This window comes from Schistocerca cancellata, chromosome 9 (genome assembly GCF_023864275.1).
Source record: "Schistocerca cancellata isolate TAMUIC-IGC-003103 chromosome 9, iqSchCanc2.1, whole genome shotgun sequence".
In the NCBI taxonomy this organism is placed as follows: domain Eukaryota; kingdom Metazoa; phylum Arthropoda; class Insecta; order Orthoptera; family Acrididae; genus Schistocerca; species Schistocerca cancellata.
Genome location: NC_064634.1, coordinates 358,461,350 through 358,477,418, shown reverse-complemented (window position 1 = coordinate 358,477,418; position 16,069 = coordinate 358,461,350). Strand labels below are relative to the sequence as shown.

Genomic DNA, 16,069 nt, shown 5'->3' with positions numbered 1-16,069 from the left:
TTGGCAGTTAACTCTTAGATCATTATATTTTCTTTATCCTATGTTTAAGGATAGTCCTCATAAATTTGGTCATATCTATAACTGTTTGGTGTTACATAGAATTCCATAGCGTTGGGCGCAAAATACCAAGATGTTGATGGCTTTCTTGAGCGCAGTACTAAAGTCATTACCTACGCACGCGACGCTCGCAGTAGTGTGACACCATGTGAGAAGTATAGGTTCGTGTTACAGCCGCTGACTTTGCATAATCCACATGCGACAGACAGCAGCCTGCGATCCGCATCTTTATCACTGGTTACGTGTCAGCTGCAAACGGTCACAGCAGAGTTATATAACGGACAACAAGCACAACGGTCGTCGCTGTCTACTCGAAAAAAAAAAAAAAAAAAAAAAAAGATACAGGACTGCGCAGGAAAATTTCAGTCGATCCGTAGTGCATTACCAATCAGCTGGCATAATTATGAGGCTGAAAAATAGGAATACTTAAATAGATTTTTCCGACAGGTCTATATGCCCCATTAGTGGTACAGAACACAGGACTGTTGAACAAAGTTATCACACTCCTAAAATACAGCAATCGCTTCAGGTCATCAGGGCGAGGTTTTTGCCACATGATCGTACGCAAAGGGATACGACTGTTTCAGTGTGAGTCATGCTCAATACGTTTTTATTTCTCGAGATACGAAAGTAACTATTTTGGTGAAACATCAACGGATCTTTCCACAAACTGTGAAGAGAGAAATACAGTGACGTAGTCGACGCAATTCTTAGCAGACACTTTTGCAGAAAAACATAAAAATGCTATAAATGTGAGGCAGAATCCTTAAGAAACATTCAAACGTCACTTTAAACACACTTGTAAATACAGCCATAAAGGTCAATGTAAGATAGATATTGCTGTAACGCGTCACATCTACTGATAAGCCAAAACCATGGGGTGGCCCTACGTACTTAACGCTGTACATTGCTTTAAAGTTGGCGCCGCTATGTTAGCAGCCGCTACAAATTAGCAGACTATTCTTTACAATTGCTTCTTGTTCTTAATTCCCATGGTGTCCAGGCAACAGTTGTTTTAATACCAAATATTACAGTGCCTTCGTGAATAACACAGTATCAAGAAGACATTGGCAGACGTTTTCCTGATCTTAAAGGCATGTTTGATCCAGTAATATGACGCATTTGACCTAGTTAATGTAACTTTCTGTTTATTACATTTTTCGAGTAACTAAGGAACTCCGCGTGTGATGTGAAAAGACTGCTTACGTAATACGGTATTTTCCTTAATGTGGAATGACGAAACTGATATTTCGTCTATGTCATCTTCCCGAAAATGCTGAGAATATATTTTGCTACCTCACGACGGTTTCCATCTTCCCTTTTCACAGCATTCAACCAGAGCGCACTTGGAGCTGTATTGGTAGGAAATTTAAAGTCAAATTACAGAAATAAAACCACAACAGTAAAAATAAACAGTGCAATTAAAATTCATGTACATAAAAGGAAATGTCGCTTTAACTAGTCCACATACGAATGAAATGTGATTCCTTTAGACTTAAAACTATAATCAGAACAAGCAGTACATCTGTAAATGATTCAAGCTGACGTTATTTATTAAAGCACTTCCACCTGAAGCTAACGTTTGGGGCCGCTAATATGGCGGACGTCGACTTCAAGTTTGTGACGTCATGACTGCTCCCCTTATTACACTTCCATGGTCAAAACAATATGACCTCCTGCTTTATAGAGTGTTCGTCCGCCTCCAGAATACAGTACAGCAGCGATTTTGAGAAGTATGGGTCCGTCTAGTCGTTGAGAGGTTTCCGGAGGTACCTGACACAATATGTCTATCCACAGGTCACACAATTCCCGTAGATTACCGATCGGAGAACCTGGTGGCCGATAGCGTCCCACATGCGTTCCGTCGGATTCAGATAAAGTGAATATGATGGCCAAAAAAACAGCTTCCTTTTCATGCGCCTTAAGCTGATGGTTCTGGCCGATTTTCTTCCCCGTCCTTGCAGGATTCGAGCTAATGCTTCTCCTCTAATAACGTCTCCGTCGACGAGACATAAAATCTTCTATCTTTTTTATTTGTAGTATAAAAAGGGAATTGAAAAACAGTCATCTTGTAAATGTTGCAGTTCTTCTTACTTCCGTGGTTGCTAAGAAAATTGGAGAGGAATTCCGCCTCATGAGAGACACCTTTGTAGTTTTGTTCCCACCTAGGTATGTTTCAGCAATTTTTGTGCTATGTTCAGTGGGTCTTTTTGTTTATTTTTCTTCTCACATGAAACTACTGGATGTTTATGCTAACAGCTTCAAGTCCACTGCGCAGTCTACAGCTTGTCATAGTTTAGTTTTGAGGTTGTGGTGTTTTTACTTTGTTTGTGTCGTGATAACACGCTTGGCGAAAAAATCATAAAAATGCTCGTTTAACGAGAAAAACGAAAGAAATAAGCATGTTACCTAGACACAAACAAAGTAAAAGCTCCCTAACTTCAAAAACTATGATAAGGTATAGCGTAGTAGATCTAAAGTTACTAGCTTAAATATCCAATAGCTACGTGTGAGAATCAAAATAAACAAACAAGCCTACTGAAGATAGCACAAAATGTGTTAAAAATGTCTAGGTGAAAACAAAACTGCAAAGGTGTCTCCAGTTGAAAAATCGTTCGTCTCCTTAGAGGCAGCTACGAAACAAACTGTTGAAGTTCCTAAAAATATTAACTGAATACGACTTATGAGCCATTGACGACACATCAAGTCCTTGGCATCGCTGACACGCCCTTTGACCACGTTTCCTTCGTTATAGCAGCAATAGTCTACCTACACCTTTGCTTTTGCGGTTATTCAAAAAATGTTCAAATGTGTGTGAAATCTTGTGGGACTTAACTGCTAAGGTCATCAGTCCCTAAGCTTACACGCTACTTAACCTAAATTAGCCTAAGGACAAACACACACACCCATGCCCGAGGGAGGACTCGAACCTCCGCCGGGACCAGCCGCACAGTCCATGACTACAGCGCCTTAGACCGCTTGGCTGCGGTTATTCTCCAGTTCTTTAAAGCTGTGATAGGCCACGAAAAAACGACCTATAACTGATCTATTCTGAAGACCCCTAGTGTTGTCAGATATGGGAAGTAACCTTACTGCTTTTTCATGGCCCTCCCCTCATGAGGTGAACCAGTGTGCCATCTGAGATTCATCTTGGAACAACGGCAACTGTTCCCAATAAATATTTCGCCAGATGTTGTAACTGTACAACTTTTCTTTTGAAATAGGATGCTGAGAGCTTCCAAGCACTGTTACATCTTCTTTATGAAATGCTTGTAAGGTAAGTAATATACCTGAAGATTTTTGTCAGTGGCTGGCATAAGCTGTCGCCAGATCACCGGTTGGCAAAGATGTAGCAAGAAAATCGACAGTAGGCGCTGTACCAAGTGCGCCTATCAGAAGAGAGGCCAAAGGCAGACTCGCAAGGAACGTGCAGCCAACGCCCTCTCGACCGCAAGTATGTAGATCGCCGCCGCGGACCTGTGGACTCACTCAGTCTCAGTTCGTAGCTCACCAGTCAAAGTCTCGGTCACTCGCATTCTTATTTGGTGTCTGTCATTCATCACTTAGCAGGACTTGCACTTCACCAACAGTGAGGCTAACATGGATTATTAGTGAAACGCTTGTGACACAACACATGGACTCTTAAAGTTAAGTAGCTTCCTGTTTATGTAAATAAAGAACCCTGTTAATAAAAGTGTGCAGTTGTGTCAGAAAGAGGATACCAGCCACCATACAACATCCTCTCCCTCGATTCCTATGGTACAAGACTCAAAAGTCAGCACCTGCAAGACCACGTGGGTCACAGTTTGAAGCTCTGCCTAGTTCACAGTTGTGACACTCTTACTACGCTATATATATTTACCAATTACGGTAATCTTTAATTCCCCTCTTAAGGATGAATTAAAATCCAGACAATCAATTCAAAAAAGCACCTAAAAAAAAGACACAGAGGTTCGATGCAACGAAGAACATAGCACAGTGTTCTCCATGGTGTGGATAGGGAAATAAAAATAGCTCTTTGCAACTGAAAAGTGTTTCTATTTTATTTTAACACTAGCATTTTTTACACCTGGGTTCTCAAGGCCTCTAATACAAATAAAGTTATATTGTATACAGTATGCACTTAACTATACGGCATAAAAGAGAATAATGTCAATTAGAGGAGTAGTAATATACTGAACCAAACATTCCAATGAAAAATAATGTAACTGCTGAAGTACAGCAGAAAGTTTTACTAATAAAAGTATTTAATCCAAGGACACTAAATGATGTAAAAGTGGTAAGAGAAACAACCAAAGATAAACTGCTGTGTATATAAATACAACAATGAAACTACTGTTTCGCTTTGAAGCTACAATCATCTCATCATATGACAAGTTTTACATAAAAAGATCAATATAATCCTGTAAACCAAGTATATGCATATATATCAAACCAACATTCATTACCTGTATTCATCATGGCTCGAAATTAAGTAGAAGAGTGTCAGGTAAGTTGTGAATGCTGTGATTGAAGAATTCGTTCTTTTTTTCATTCAGACTGTTGAGCAAATGTTTATATTTTTCCTAGTGAATTTCTAGTTTTCCAAGCACGCCAAGTTTTTTCTATAGTGTGGAAGATCCCAATGCCCTCGTTTACTTTCTGTGTTTTTATTTCCCACATATCAGTGTTCGTGGAAGATTTATCATAATTAGATGATACAAATGCATCAGATTGTCTTTAAAAAGTTTTGTATAAGTTTCTTCCACTTTGTACCTCGTAAAGTAGAGCACAATTTTTGCACTTTTGTATAACATTTACGAATTCATAGCGAACAAGTAAATTTATGCTGTCAAATAAAGAAGACCTTTATTATGTGTCACAATTGAACAGCATATTACGGCATGCCATCTGGACTGGGTCTTTTTCTGTCCTCATGGAGCAATAACACTGCTCTGCATGGCACTTTATACTTGCGTTCTCTGAGAGATAATAGGAGAGATCCGAAAATAATTGAGAAACGGGTGATCCAACTGATGCAGGTGCAGCAGAAAATTCTATGCCCCAGAGGCTTTAACAATTTAAAATGTGAAACTCCTTGCCCTTGAATGGTTAAGGTCACAGGCACATAATCTGCCAGAAAGTTTTAAATGTGCGCACACTCAGTTGTAGATTGAAAATTCTTCTGGAAATTTAAAATTTGTTATAGCCGGGTATGGAGAGCAGACAATGCATGTGACATGTGGACACAGTGCATTCGTGCGGCAAGCACCTGAAAAACTTACCGTGGCCCGTCCACTTAATAATCGATGAGGCCATTTCGGATCCGAGGTAAACCTATTTTTTTATAAATGTGCGTGGCGAATACCAATATTTTAAGCCAGGGATGGAGTGAGTCAACACCTTGGTAGTTGCAGATGCCCAGAATTAGTTTGAATTTCACTAATCATAAAAAAAGAAAGCACTGTAAAGGCGATTTTTAAGTACTTGTTTAATAATGTTTTAGAGGAGCGCCACAGCTTTAAGATTCCATACATAAATGGCTCAAATCAGGAAGAATCCCTTGGGTGTTTTATAATTGTCTCAGTTCAGAATACGCCTACCAGATACGTTCGTAGTCTACCGTGCTGAGCTGTACGCAATGCTGAAGACACTAGAGTAGCTCATACGAGAACAAGAGACCATATTTCTCACCCGCTTCGATTTCCTTGGAGCTGGACAGATCATTCGACAAAAGTACCCAACATTATAAGTTTTTCAGAACACGGAAGACATTCTTCGTATTCTTCAACAACACGAATGGTGATATTCTGTGGGCTACCTGAGCATGTGGCAGTAATAGGAAATGAGATAGCTGATAAAACAACCTAGGAGACCTGTAGGGCTTATGGGCGGCAGGGGGGAGTGTGGCTGCTAGCTGCAGGGTGCAGGCTGTAAAACCAACTGTACGTCCGTGGCCTTCCTCCCGGTCACACTTACTCACCCGTCTCCGTGTAGGATATGGCCCCCTTACGCATGGCTGTTTGCTCCAACGGAGGCACTCACCCGGTTTTGATGCCTGTGGCTTCGTATTTCGGCACTTCATATTGTAATGGAGTGCAATTTGTATTCCAATAAGAGGGCAGCTGTAAATTTCAAATGGCTCAAATGGCTCTAAGCACTATGGGACTTAACATCTGAGGTCATCAGTCCCCCAGACTTAGAACTACTTAAAGTAATTAACCTAAGGACATCACACATGTCCACGCCTGAGTCAGGATTCGAACCTGCGACCGGAGCAGCAGCGCGGTTCCGGACTGAAGCGCCTAGAGCCGCTCGGCCACAGCGGTCGGTAGCTGTAGATTTAATCGGGGATCTGTCCTCTATTTTACTAGTTGGCGAGACGAGTGTGGTCCACAATTTAAGACTTCGTTAATTGTCCTGAATCCACCGTAAACTCTTAGGATGGACTATGGTGGCTTGGTAACACTAGCTACATTCAGTTTTCCACAGTAGAGACATTTTCGTGAAACCTACAGAAGACCGTCATTTCATACTATAGGTGAGTGCACCTGTGCTTCTTGTGTGAAATCAAATGGAAAAGTGGCGAAGAGAATAAGCAATGTTCTGCTCTAGAACGGAGAAGAGAACAGTGTCTGAGGTTGAAACAGCTGTCCTCTCCATGCGTTGGCATCATCTTGAATTCCATGGAATGCGACATACATCATTTCCGTATCCCAGGTGGCATACGTGCACAAAAATCAAACTGGGAAGACAAGGACCATCTTCGTTCAGTCCTGGACTGTTAAGGCAGTTCTATCGGCCTATTTGCGATTTGTTTGGCAAGCCTTCCAAAATCATCTAATTGACTGCTGGTAATGATTACGCAAACAACCCAAAAATGTAGGATTCATAACACATTTTGTTCAATTTACCTAACATTAAAAAGCAGAATGCGTGAAAGTTGCCCAACAAACCCATTACAGTAACACCATTCAGTATAAAGTTTTATTAGCAAACAAAGTGTAAGGCTCAGTCAAATGATAACGAGACAGACAGTAAAAAGCAAGTCAGCTGTTTATTACGGCTCTGAGCACTATGGGAATTAACATCTGAGGTCATCAGCCCCCTAGAACTTAGAACTACTTAAACCTAACTAACCAAAGGACATTACACACATTCATGCCCGAGGCAGGATTCGAACCTGCGACCGTAGCGGTCGCGCGGTTCCAGACTGAAGCGCCCAGAACCTCTCGGCCACTCCGGCCGGCGCTGTTTATTACTTCAAAAGTAATCGCCATAACTGTTAATATATTTATTCCACTGTGAGACAAGCCAATCATTGCCTTCACGGAAAAATGTTCGCGACTGCCTACAGAACCATGATTGTACCCAGCCATGCCCATCTTCGTCCGAGTCAAATCGACGACAATGACCGAAGTATGAAAATCGCAAGTGGACAGATCGTGGCTATATGGGGGATGTGTATGGGCTCCCCAGCAAAACATCTGCAGCGTAGTCGTAATACCCCTGGCAACATGTATGAATGGGGGATTGTACTGCAATAGAATGATGCCTCTGTCAACGTTCCTGAGCGTTTGGACTGATGGTTTGGACTAACGGCACGCTTCAATTTTTGTGAAGTGTCCACGTACCGTTGTGGATTAACCGTGGCGCTGTGTTATAGGCAATCAATAAGCAGTCAAAGAGAAAGGTCACCACGACTTTGCTGGAGCTGCCGTGCCTGTTATTTCAGCAGACGTTCGCTGGGAATCCCTTAAACCTACAGTCCCGATCCCTCTCCTCGAGATTTACATACTTTTGGCGATTTGAAGAAAGTCAGTCGCGGCCGTCGATTTGCTTTAGAGGTGGATGTGCACTCCTGGGGTGTAATCATGGGTCCGTAAGCAACTGCAAACATTTTTCCCCGAAGGTTCAAATGGTTCAAATGGCTCTGAGCACTATGGGACTCAACTGCTGAGGTCATCAGTCCCCTAGAACTTAGAACTAGTTAAACCTAACTAACCTAAGGACATCACACACATCCATGCCCGAGGCAGGATTCGAACCTGCGACCGTAGCGGTCTCTCAGTTCCAGACTGCAGCGCCTCAAACCGCATGGCCACTTCGGCCGGCTTTCCCCGAAGGCATTGCCCATGTGAGATAGATGTATTGTGATTCGTTTTGAAATAATAGGCACTATACTCACTTTTTTCATCTATCTCATTTCATTTAACTGTCCCTTATTTAGTAGATGATATCAGAGTTGAAGCATGTAAGTGACTAATATATCAGACAAAAGATCTCATATATACAGGGTTATTACAAATGATTGAAGCGATTTCACAGCTCTACAATAACTTTATTATTTGAAATATTTCCACAATGCTTTGCACACACATACAAAAACTCAAAAAGTTTTTTTAGGCATTCACAAATGTTCGATATGTGCCCCTTTAGTGATTCGGCAGACATCAAGCCGATAATCAAGTTCCTCTCACACTCGGCGCAGCATGTGCCCATCAATGAGTTCGAAAGCATTGTTGATGCGAGCTCGCAGTTCTGGCACGTTTCTTGGTAGAGGAGGTTTAAACACTGAATTTTTCACATCACTATGCCTGAAACTTGCCCGCACGCGTTCAACCGTTTCTTCACTCACTGCAGGCCGACCCGTTGATTTCCCCTTACAGAGGCATCCAGAAGCTTTAAACTGCGCATATCATCGCCGAATGGAGTTAGCAGTTGGTGGATCTTTGTTGAACTTCGTCCTGAAGTGTCGTTGCACTGTTATGACTGACTGACGTGAGTGGATTTCAAGCACGACATACGCTTTCTCGGCTCCTGTCGCCATTTTGTCTCACTGCGCTCTCGAGCGCTCTGGCGGCAGAAACCTGAAGTGCGGCTTCAGTCGAAAAAAACTTTATCAGTTTTTCTACGTATCTGTTGTGTGTCGTGACCATATGTCAATGAATGGAGCTACAGTGAATTTATGAAATCGCTTCAATCATTTGTAATAGCCCTGTACATATATATAACTGGCAAAAAATCTCATATATATATGGCAAAAGATCCCAGTCATTGTCACTCCTTTTTTGCTTCCACATTTTAATTTCAGTGTCAACCTAACATTATTGGTATATGAGTAGAGATATATTTTGTCAATATTTTATAGCTTTATTTCCTAATACGCTGTATATGTTTGTTTTAATCATGCGAGGATCATAAACTCAGATCATAAACTCAATCAAGGCATGACAATCATATGAGCAATACAAAAAGATGTACTTTGGACATGCTTCTCTTTTGGGCATCACAGTAATTTACCTTCAAACATATTTAAGGGTTAAGTATCAGTCGTTTAAGAAATGACACATTCAGCGTACTTCTTGTCAGATTTAGTTATTGGAGCACGATACATCTCCAAATTCGCTGAATGTGGCATATCAAAAATGAATATTTTAGAATCTTACCAACTATTGAATGAATTTCTGCAGACGCCCGTGACTGACAGGAAATTGGAGGAATATGTCTAATGGCGAGCTCCGCGTCAGGCCGTTTAAGACCCAAGGGATGCCGGCAGGCCGCCGCATCCTCCTCTGCATTGCGGCGTCATGTGGGTGCGGTATGGAGGAGCATGTGGCCAGCACACCGCTCTCCTGGCCGTTTTGTTGACTTTCCAGACCGAGGAGCCACTACTAGTGGATCAAGTAGCTTCTCAGATGGCATCGCGAGGGTGATAGCACCCCGTACCAGCCCTCTCACCAACGGAAGTCCCTCGCACTACCAGGAATCGAACCCAGGTTCTGCTATGGCAGCCATCTAAGCTAACCACTCAGTCGCGGAAGCGGACGATGATGTCTAGTATATCACAATAGATTACATACTACAACTTTTCAGAAAGGAATCATCCATTTCCTGGGAACAGCTAATAACTTTGAATGGACGGCTGACGCACGTAACATCAGCTACGAACTAATACAGAGACGGTGACAAGAAGTGTAAATGTGATGTTATGGCTTTTCTTCCTTGCCCATTTACCTGGAACGTGCCCAGACCGAAAGCTGGCATGGTGCGGCCATTGTTGAGCTTCACTGTTGGAGCGATCGTCGGCATGGTGGGCGGCTGCTACAGATGAGAGAATCACTGTGCTAGTGTGGGCTTGGTGCTATGCGGACGGATCACCAGACTGCGGGGGGGGGGGGGGGGGGGGACTAGTGAGCTGCGTGGAGTGGGGACGCTGACCTTGGCTGCAGATGCGTCCAGAGATCAGCGCCGAGTGCCGCGCTCTTAAGGTCAAGTGTGTGCGTAACCGTATCTCGATATTAGTTTTACTTCGTGCTGATAGCCTCGTCCCCTAATGGAATCAAAACTGTAACACAAGTAGAAGTTTTCAGACTCTTAATATTGACATTTTTGTTTTCCGCGACGTTTCGACAGTTTCCGTAAATAATAATGAAATCTTTCGCGAGGAATCAAGACTGCTGTTGCCAGAATGAGATTTTCACTCTACAGCCGAGTGTGCGCTGATATGAAACTTCCTGGCAGATTAAAACTGTGTGCCGGACCGAGACTCGAACTCGGGACCTTTGCCTTTCGCGGGCAAGTGCTCTACCATATGAGCTTCTGTAAAGTTTGGAAGGTAGGAGACTCCGGCAGAAGTAAAGCTGTGAGGACGGGGCGTGAGTCGTGCTTGGGTAACTCAGATGGTAGAGTACTTGTCCGCGAAAGGCAAAGGTACCGAGTTCGAGTCTCGGTCCGGCACACAGTTTTAATCTGCCAGGAAGTTTCAAGAATGCTGTTGCCAAGCACAGCCTAACGAATCAGCACAAAATTTCGTTTGAGCAGATCCGGATTATAGCCCACCCTTCAGACTACTGGGTCTCGGTCATCAAAGGGGCTGTTAAAAAAGTATGTCAACAGTTTTAATAAAGCTGTGGGATTCGTGTTTAGCAGGATGGAATCGAGCACTTGACGCTGGCGGATTGCAATTCTTTCTAACCCTGCTGGAGTTTTCGGGACTATATGATCTGGAAAGAAGTCTGTTCTTCTATAACATTTTTATATTTAAACGCTAGTGATCTAAACTTAGTGACTTTGTTTTTTAGTGCACTCCACGTAGCGTAAGGCTCAAATGAAAAAGAAATAGATTTTCTCCACTTGGATGTAGCTTAATTTTTTACACTTCCCTCCCGTGGGTCTATATGACTGAGGGTATTAAAAAATACACAACATATACAAATATAACTGTTGTCCAACGAGCACTTATGCCCGTAATAGCAATTACGAGACCAGTTAAAGGCACTGCTATATTTGTAACACGAAAGTTACTAGATTGGAGCAGTTTTGGCCTGAAGATGACGTAATGTAACGTCGAAACTGGTAGCCTAGAAATACACTTATATAAAGGCGATTGGTATTGTTTTTATTCAATACACAAATACTGGTAGTAAAATTTTATTTATACATGTCTGAGATATACACATAATTGTTTTCATAACAACGCAGGTCTTTCCTTCTTCATTGTTGTAATGCGTGACTATAAACAACAATGCAGGTCGCTTACTGTGTTCAAGTTATCAAAGCATTATCGCTACCAGTAATGTTTCGCCAGTTTTTGGGTCTGTTGGGTGCGGACGCAGTTCGTGTATCTAAGGAAAAGATTTCTGTGTAACTAAAATCACGAAACGATTTCCTTCTGATGAGCAGTTGGAAACGTTATTAAATCCGGGCATCAATCACGAGAATATTTGTAAATAAGAAAATCACACCAGTAGCGACAGCATTCATCCTACATATGCATCAGAAGAAACTTCACACTTTCGTACGTCACATACAAGCGGTACAAGTGATTCATTAAAAAAGCAAAAAAATAACCTGGAACTTACCACCTTTTCCACAACTGGAAGAGCATCCAATGCAAACATCATAAAAATGACTCTGGGTACAAGAATATACGCTATATCCAGAATAAGCGGTATGAAATCATCTTTTCAAGCTATTATGACCGATAATATTCAGAGTATTGTGGCGGAAATGACTAATATTGACGGTCAAAATGTTTATGGTGACAGCTGGGAAGAATTACATCAAATTACTCTTTAAACCTATATTGGTTTGTTATTGCTGGTTGGTTTGTATAAAACGTATGGTGGATCAACACAAAGTCTATGTGGTCCGGAAATGCCATAATGTCACTGAAACGCTTTAGTTGCATCTCACGTGCTAACGCTTGAATGACAAATCTGATCGAAGAGCACGAAGAGAAAATGAAAAGCAAGCACTAATGAGAGATCTGTGGGAAAACTGGGCGGAAATTCTATCGAAATCCTGACATTATTGTTTATGAACTTACAAACCTAAACTAAAAATTGCAATAACACCAAATAATTTATTATTACGCCCTTAAATACCAATGGGATCATTATGATCCGAAAGAGCATATGTGTATAGTTTTTGAAGGAAAGGAGCAGGGTTAACAATTTTCATTCTTTACGGAGAGCGGGTTGTTTCAGCCACGGCGAGATGATCGGAAGGGGAGACAGGTCTTTATTAAGAAAATTTTTAGGGAGGCGGGGGTTTCACTTTCGGTATTTGTCTTGCAACAAAGGGAAACCTCCAGAAAACCGGGGATAGAACTGGAGGATGAGAAATATTTTTCATTTAATTCGACGCAATACGTCACTTCATTGAAAAATATGAAAGTCTAATGTATGTGAAAGTATACTTCTTTATGTGCAGCGCTTATACAGGATAAAGTGAATTACTTGCTCGGAACGTACAATGTACTTATAACGCTATCGATCGCAGAGATGCGACGGATGAGAAACAGCATAGAAGTAAGTCCCGTATTACACGTCGCGACAGAAACGAAGACGGTGGGTGTGACATTTCAGCGTTAGCGCCAATGGTAACTCTGTGGCAGGTGTATTTTTAGATCCGTCCAAGATCTCTGACGCTGTAGACCGAAAGTGTTGGAATTATTAAGCAATTTCAACTACTATGTGCTCTGTCCATACGTACAAACATATGTTTTAACTATCGTATGTGCAACCTATGCCTCCATCATGGATGCTAGCTCCTTAATCTTTTTTTTTTTTTTTTTTTTTTTTTTTTTTTTTTTTTTTTTTTTTTTTTTGTCATCAGTCTACTGACTGGTTTGATGCGGCCCGCCACGAATTCCTTTCCTGTGCTAACCTCTTCATCTCAGAGTAGCACTTGCAACCTACGTCCTCAATTATTTGCTTGACGTATTCCAATCTCTGTCTTCCTCTACAGTTGTTGCCCTCTAAAGCTCCCTCTAGTACCATGGAAGTCATTCCCTCATGTCTTAGCAGATGTCTTATCATCCTGTCCCTTCTCCTTATCATTGTTTCCCACATATTCCTTTCCTCTCCGATTCTACATAGAACCTCCTCATTCCTTACCTTATCAGTCCACCTAATTTTCAACATTCGTTTGTAGCAACACATCTCAAATGCTTCGATTCTCTTCTGTTCCGGTTTTCCCACAGTCCATGTTTCACTACCATACAATGCTGTACTCCAGACGTACATCCTCAGAAATTTCTTCCTCAAATTAAGGCCGGTATTTGATATTAGTACTCTTCTCTTGGCCAGAAATGCCTTTTTTGCCATAGCGAGTCTGCTTTCGATGTCCTCCTTGCTCCGTCCGTCATTGGTTATTTTACTGCCTAGGTAGCAGAATTCCTTAACTTCATTGACTTTGTGACCATTAATCCTGATGTTAAGTTTCTCGCTGTTCTCATTTCTACTACTTCTCATTACCTTCGTCTTTCTCCGATTTACTCTCAAACCATACAGTGTACTCGTTAGACTGTTCATTCCGTTCAGCAGATCATTTAATTCTTCTTCACTTTCACTCAGGATAGCAATGTCATCAGCGAATCGTATCATTGATATCCTTTCACCTTGTATTTTAATTCCACTCCTGAACCTTTCTTTTATTTCCATCATTGCTTCCTCGATGTACAGATTGAAGAGTAGGGGCGAAAGGGTACAGCCTTGTCTTACACCCTTCTTAATACGAGCACTTCGTTCTTGATCGTCCACTCTTGTTATTCCCTCTTGGTTGTTGTACATATTGTCTCTCCCTAAAGCTTACCCTTAATACGTACATCAAACGCCGACAATAATAATAATAAATAATGTTCCTAGGCGATGAACAAACAACCATCACCTGACGTGTACTGTTATTTCGGATCCGTATCAGAAAGGTACGGTAGCACACTTAACTCAAGATGTTGGTACACAAGCTTTATCGCGACACACAAACAGTAGCTGTGTATCGGCGTTACTCTTATCACAACTCGTGGAAAAAAACCGAGAGTACTATCTGTCAAGAGGATTACGCACAGCTCTGTCGCTTATCCTGACGTGCGTGAACGACGTACCAATTGCAGTCCCTGTCTTCCCTGCACGCAGTATGTGGTAGAAGTCTCCAGACAGCCCAAAGATTGACCCCTGTGTAAGGTCAGGCTACGAACAGCAGTGCCTGCACGCAATATGTGGTAGAAGTCTCCAGAGAGCCCAAAGATTGACCCCTGTGTAAGGTCAGGCTACGAACAGCAGTGCCTTAACCACGCACCGAGGATGCTAGCGTAATTTCAGTGATGGAGCCACTCGACGCTTAGGTGACCGTTCGAAATCTGGTGATGGAAGAACATTTCAGCGCCAGGCCCGCTAGCTGCATTTTGGGAGGAATAGCTGTACAGTGGCCATTTGTAAATTCTACACCTACTTCGACATGCATGTCCAGGTAGCCACCTTATGGTGTGCGATGGAGAGTACTTCTCGTTCCACTGTCATATCCCCCCTGTCCTATTCCATTCACGAAGTGTGCGTTGGTAGGACAACTTTCGATATGCCTCCCTATTAGCTAGAACCTCCGTCATTTGTAATATGTTTTCTTGGAACGTACACTTTCAGAATATCAGCAATAAACTCCGTGATACACAATGCCTCTCTTATTTCGTCTGCTTGAGCATCTCCTTAATGTCCTCGTTCTTACTAAACGATCACGTGACTGGACGCGAAGCTCTTCGTTGGATCTTCTCTATTCCACGAATCCAAACTGATAAGGTTCCTAGATTGACAGCAATATTCAAGAATAGGTAGAGCGAGTTTTTTGAATGTCATTTATTTTGTGGATAAATTAAGCTTTCAGGAAAGTTTATGGATAAAAATTAAAAACATTGAAATATGCAAATGACACTGTAATGCTGTCAGAGACGCCAGAGGACTCTGAAGAGCTATTGAATGGAATGGATGGTATCTTGAAAAGAGGTGGTAATATGAATATCAATAAAAGAAGAGCAACAGAGTGGAATCGAATTAATACAGGAGAATCTGAGGGAGACTAGGAAATGAGATTGTGAAAGTAGTAGATGAGATTTGCTATCTGGACAGCGAAATAATTAGCGATGCCCCTGGTAGAGACGACATAAACTGCAGATTGGCAATAGGAAGAAAAGCATTACTGAAGAAGATAAATTTGTGAAACGCAAGCGTAAACACAACTTAGGAATTAGGTCTTAGGTCCGTTGTGGCTGGCTGACTGCTGCCTAGAAGGCAGTACAAGAATCGAATGTGATCATGCGACAAATCACCACCGAGTCTGGACTCGCATTCGGGAGGACGACGGTTCAATCCCGCGTCCGGCCATCCTGATTTAGGTTTTTCGGTGATTTCCCTAAATCGCTCCAGGCAAATGCCGGGATGGTTCCTTTCAAAGGGCACGGCCGACTTCCTTCCCCGTCCTTCCCTAATCCGATGCGACCGATGACCTCGCTGTCTGGTCTCCTTCCCCAAAACCAACCAACCAACGAGTCGCCAATCCCTCCAGCCGTTACTGCCAATAGATGAATCGTGGTTATGCCGTTGTTTCTTTATTGAAGCAGCTACTCTTTTGGCATCACGAGGCTGATTACGCCCCTTTCCTGACATCCCCATCTCACAAAAAAATCTGTGATGGTACAAGGAACCGATCCCGGACCATTTAACACTGAAGGCAGCGACACTGTTCAGCTGCAGAGGAG

General features: G+C 42.2%; 1 protein-coding gene across 1 annotated transcript in view; it reads right to left on the bottom strand.

Annotated features, from left to right (window-relative positions):
• The window catches only part of LOC126100140 (aldo-keto reductase family 1 member B1-like), a 34,675-nt gene extending 24,485 nt beyond the window's left edge, over positions 1-10,190 (bottom strand). Inside the window, exon 1 of the mRNA XM_049910680.1 lies at positions 10,054-10,190. Within this exon, the coding sequence (XP_049766637.1) occupies positions 10,054-10,128 (75 nt within the window). The 5' untranslated portion in view covers positions 10,129-10,190. The remainder of the gene's footprint in view (positions 1-10,053) is intronic.
• Between the last annotated feature and the right edge of the window lie 5,879 nt (positions 10,191-16,069).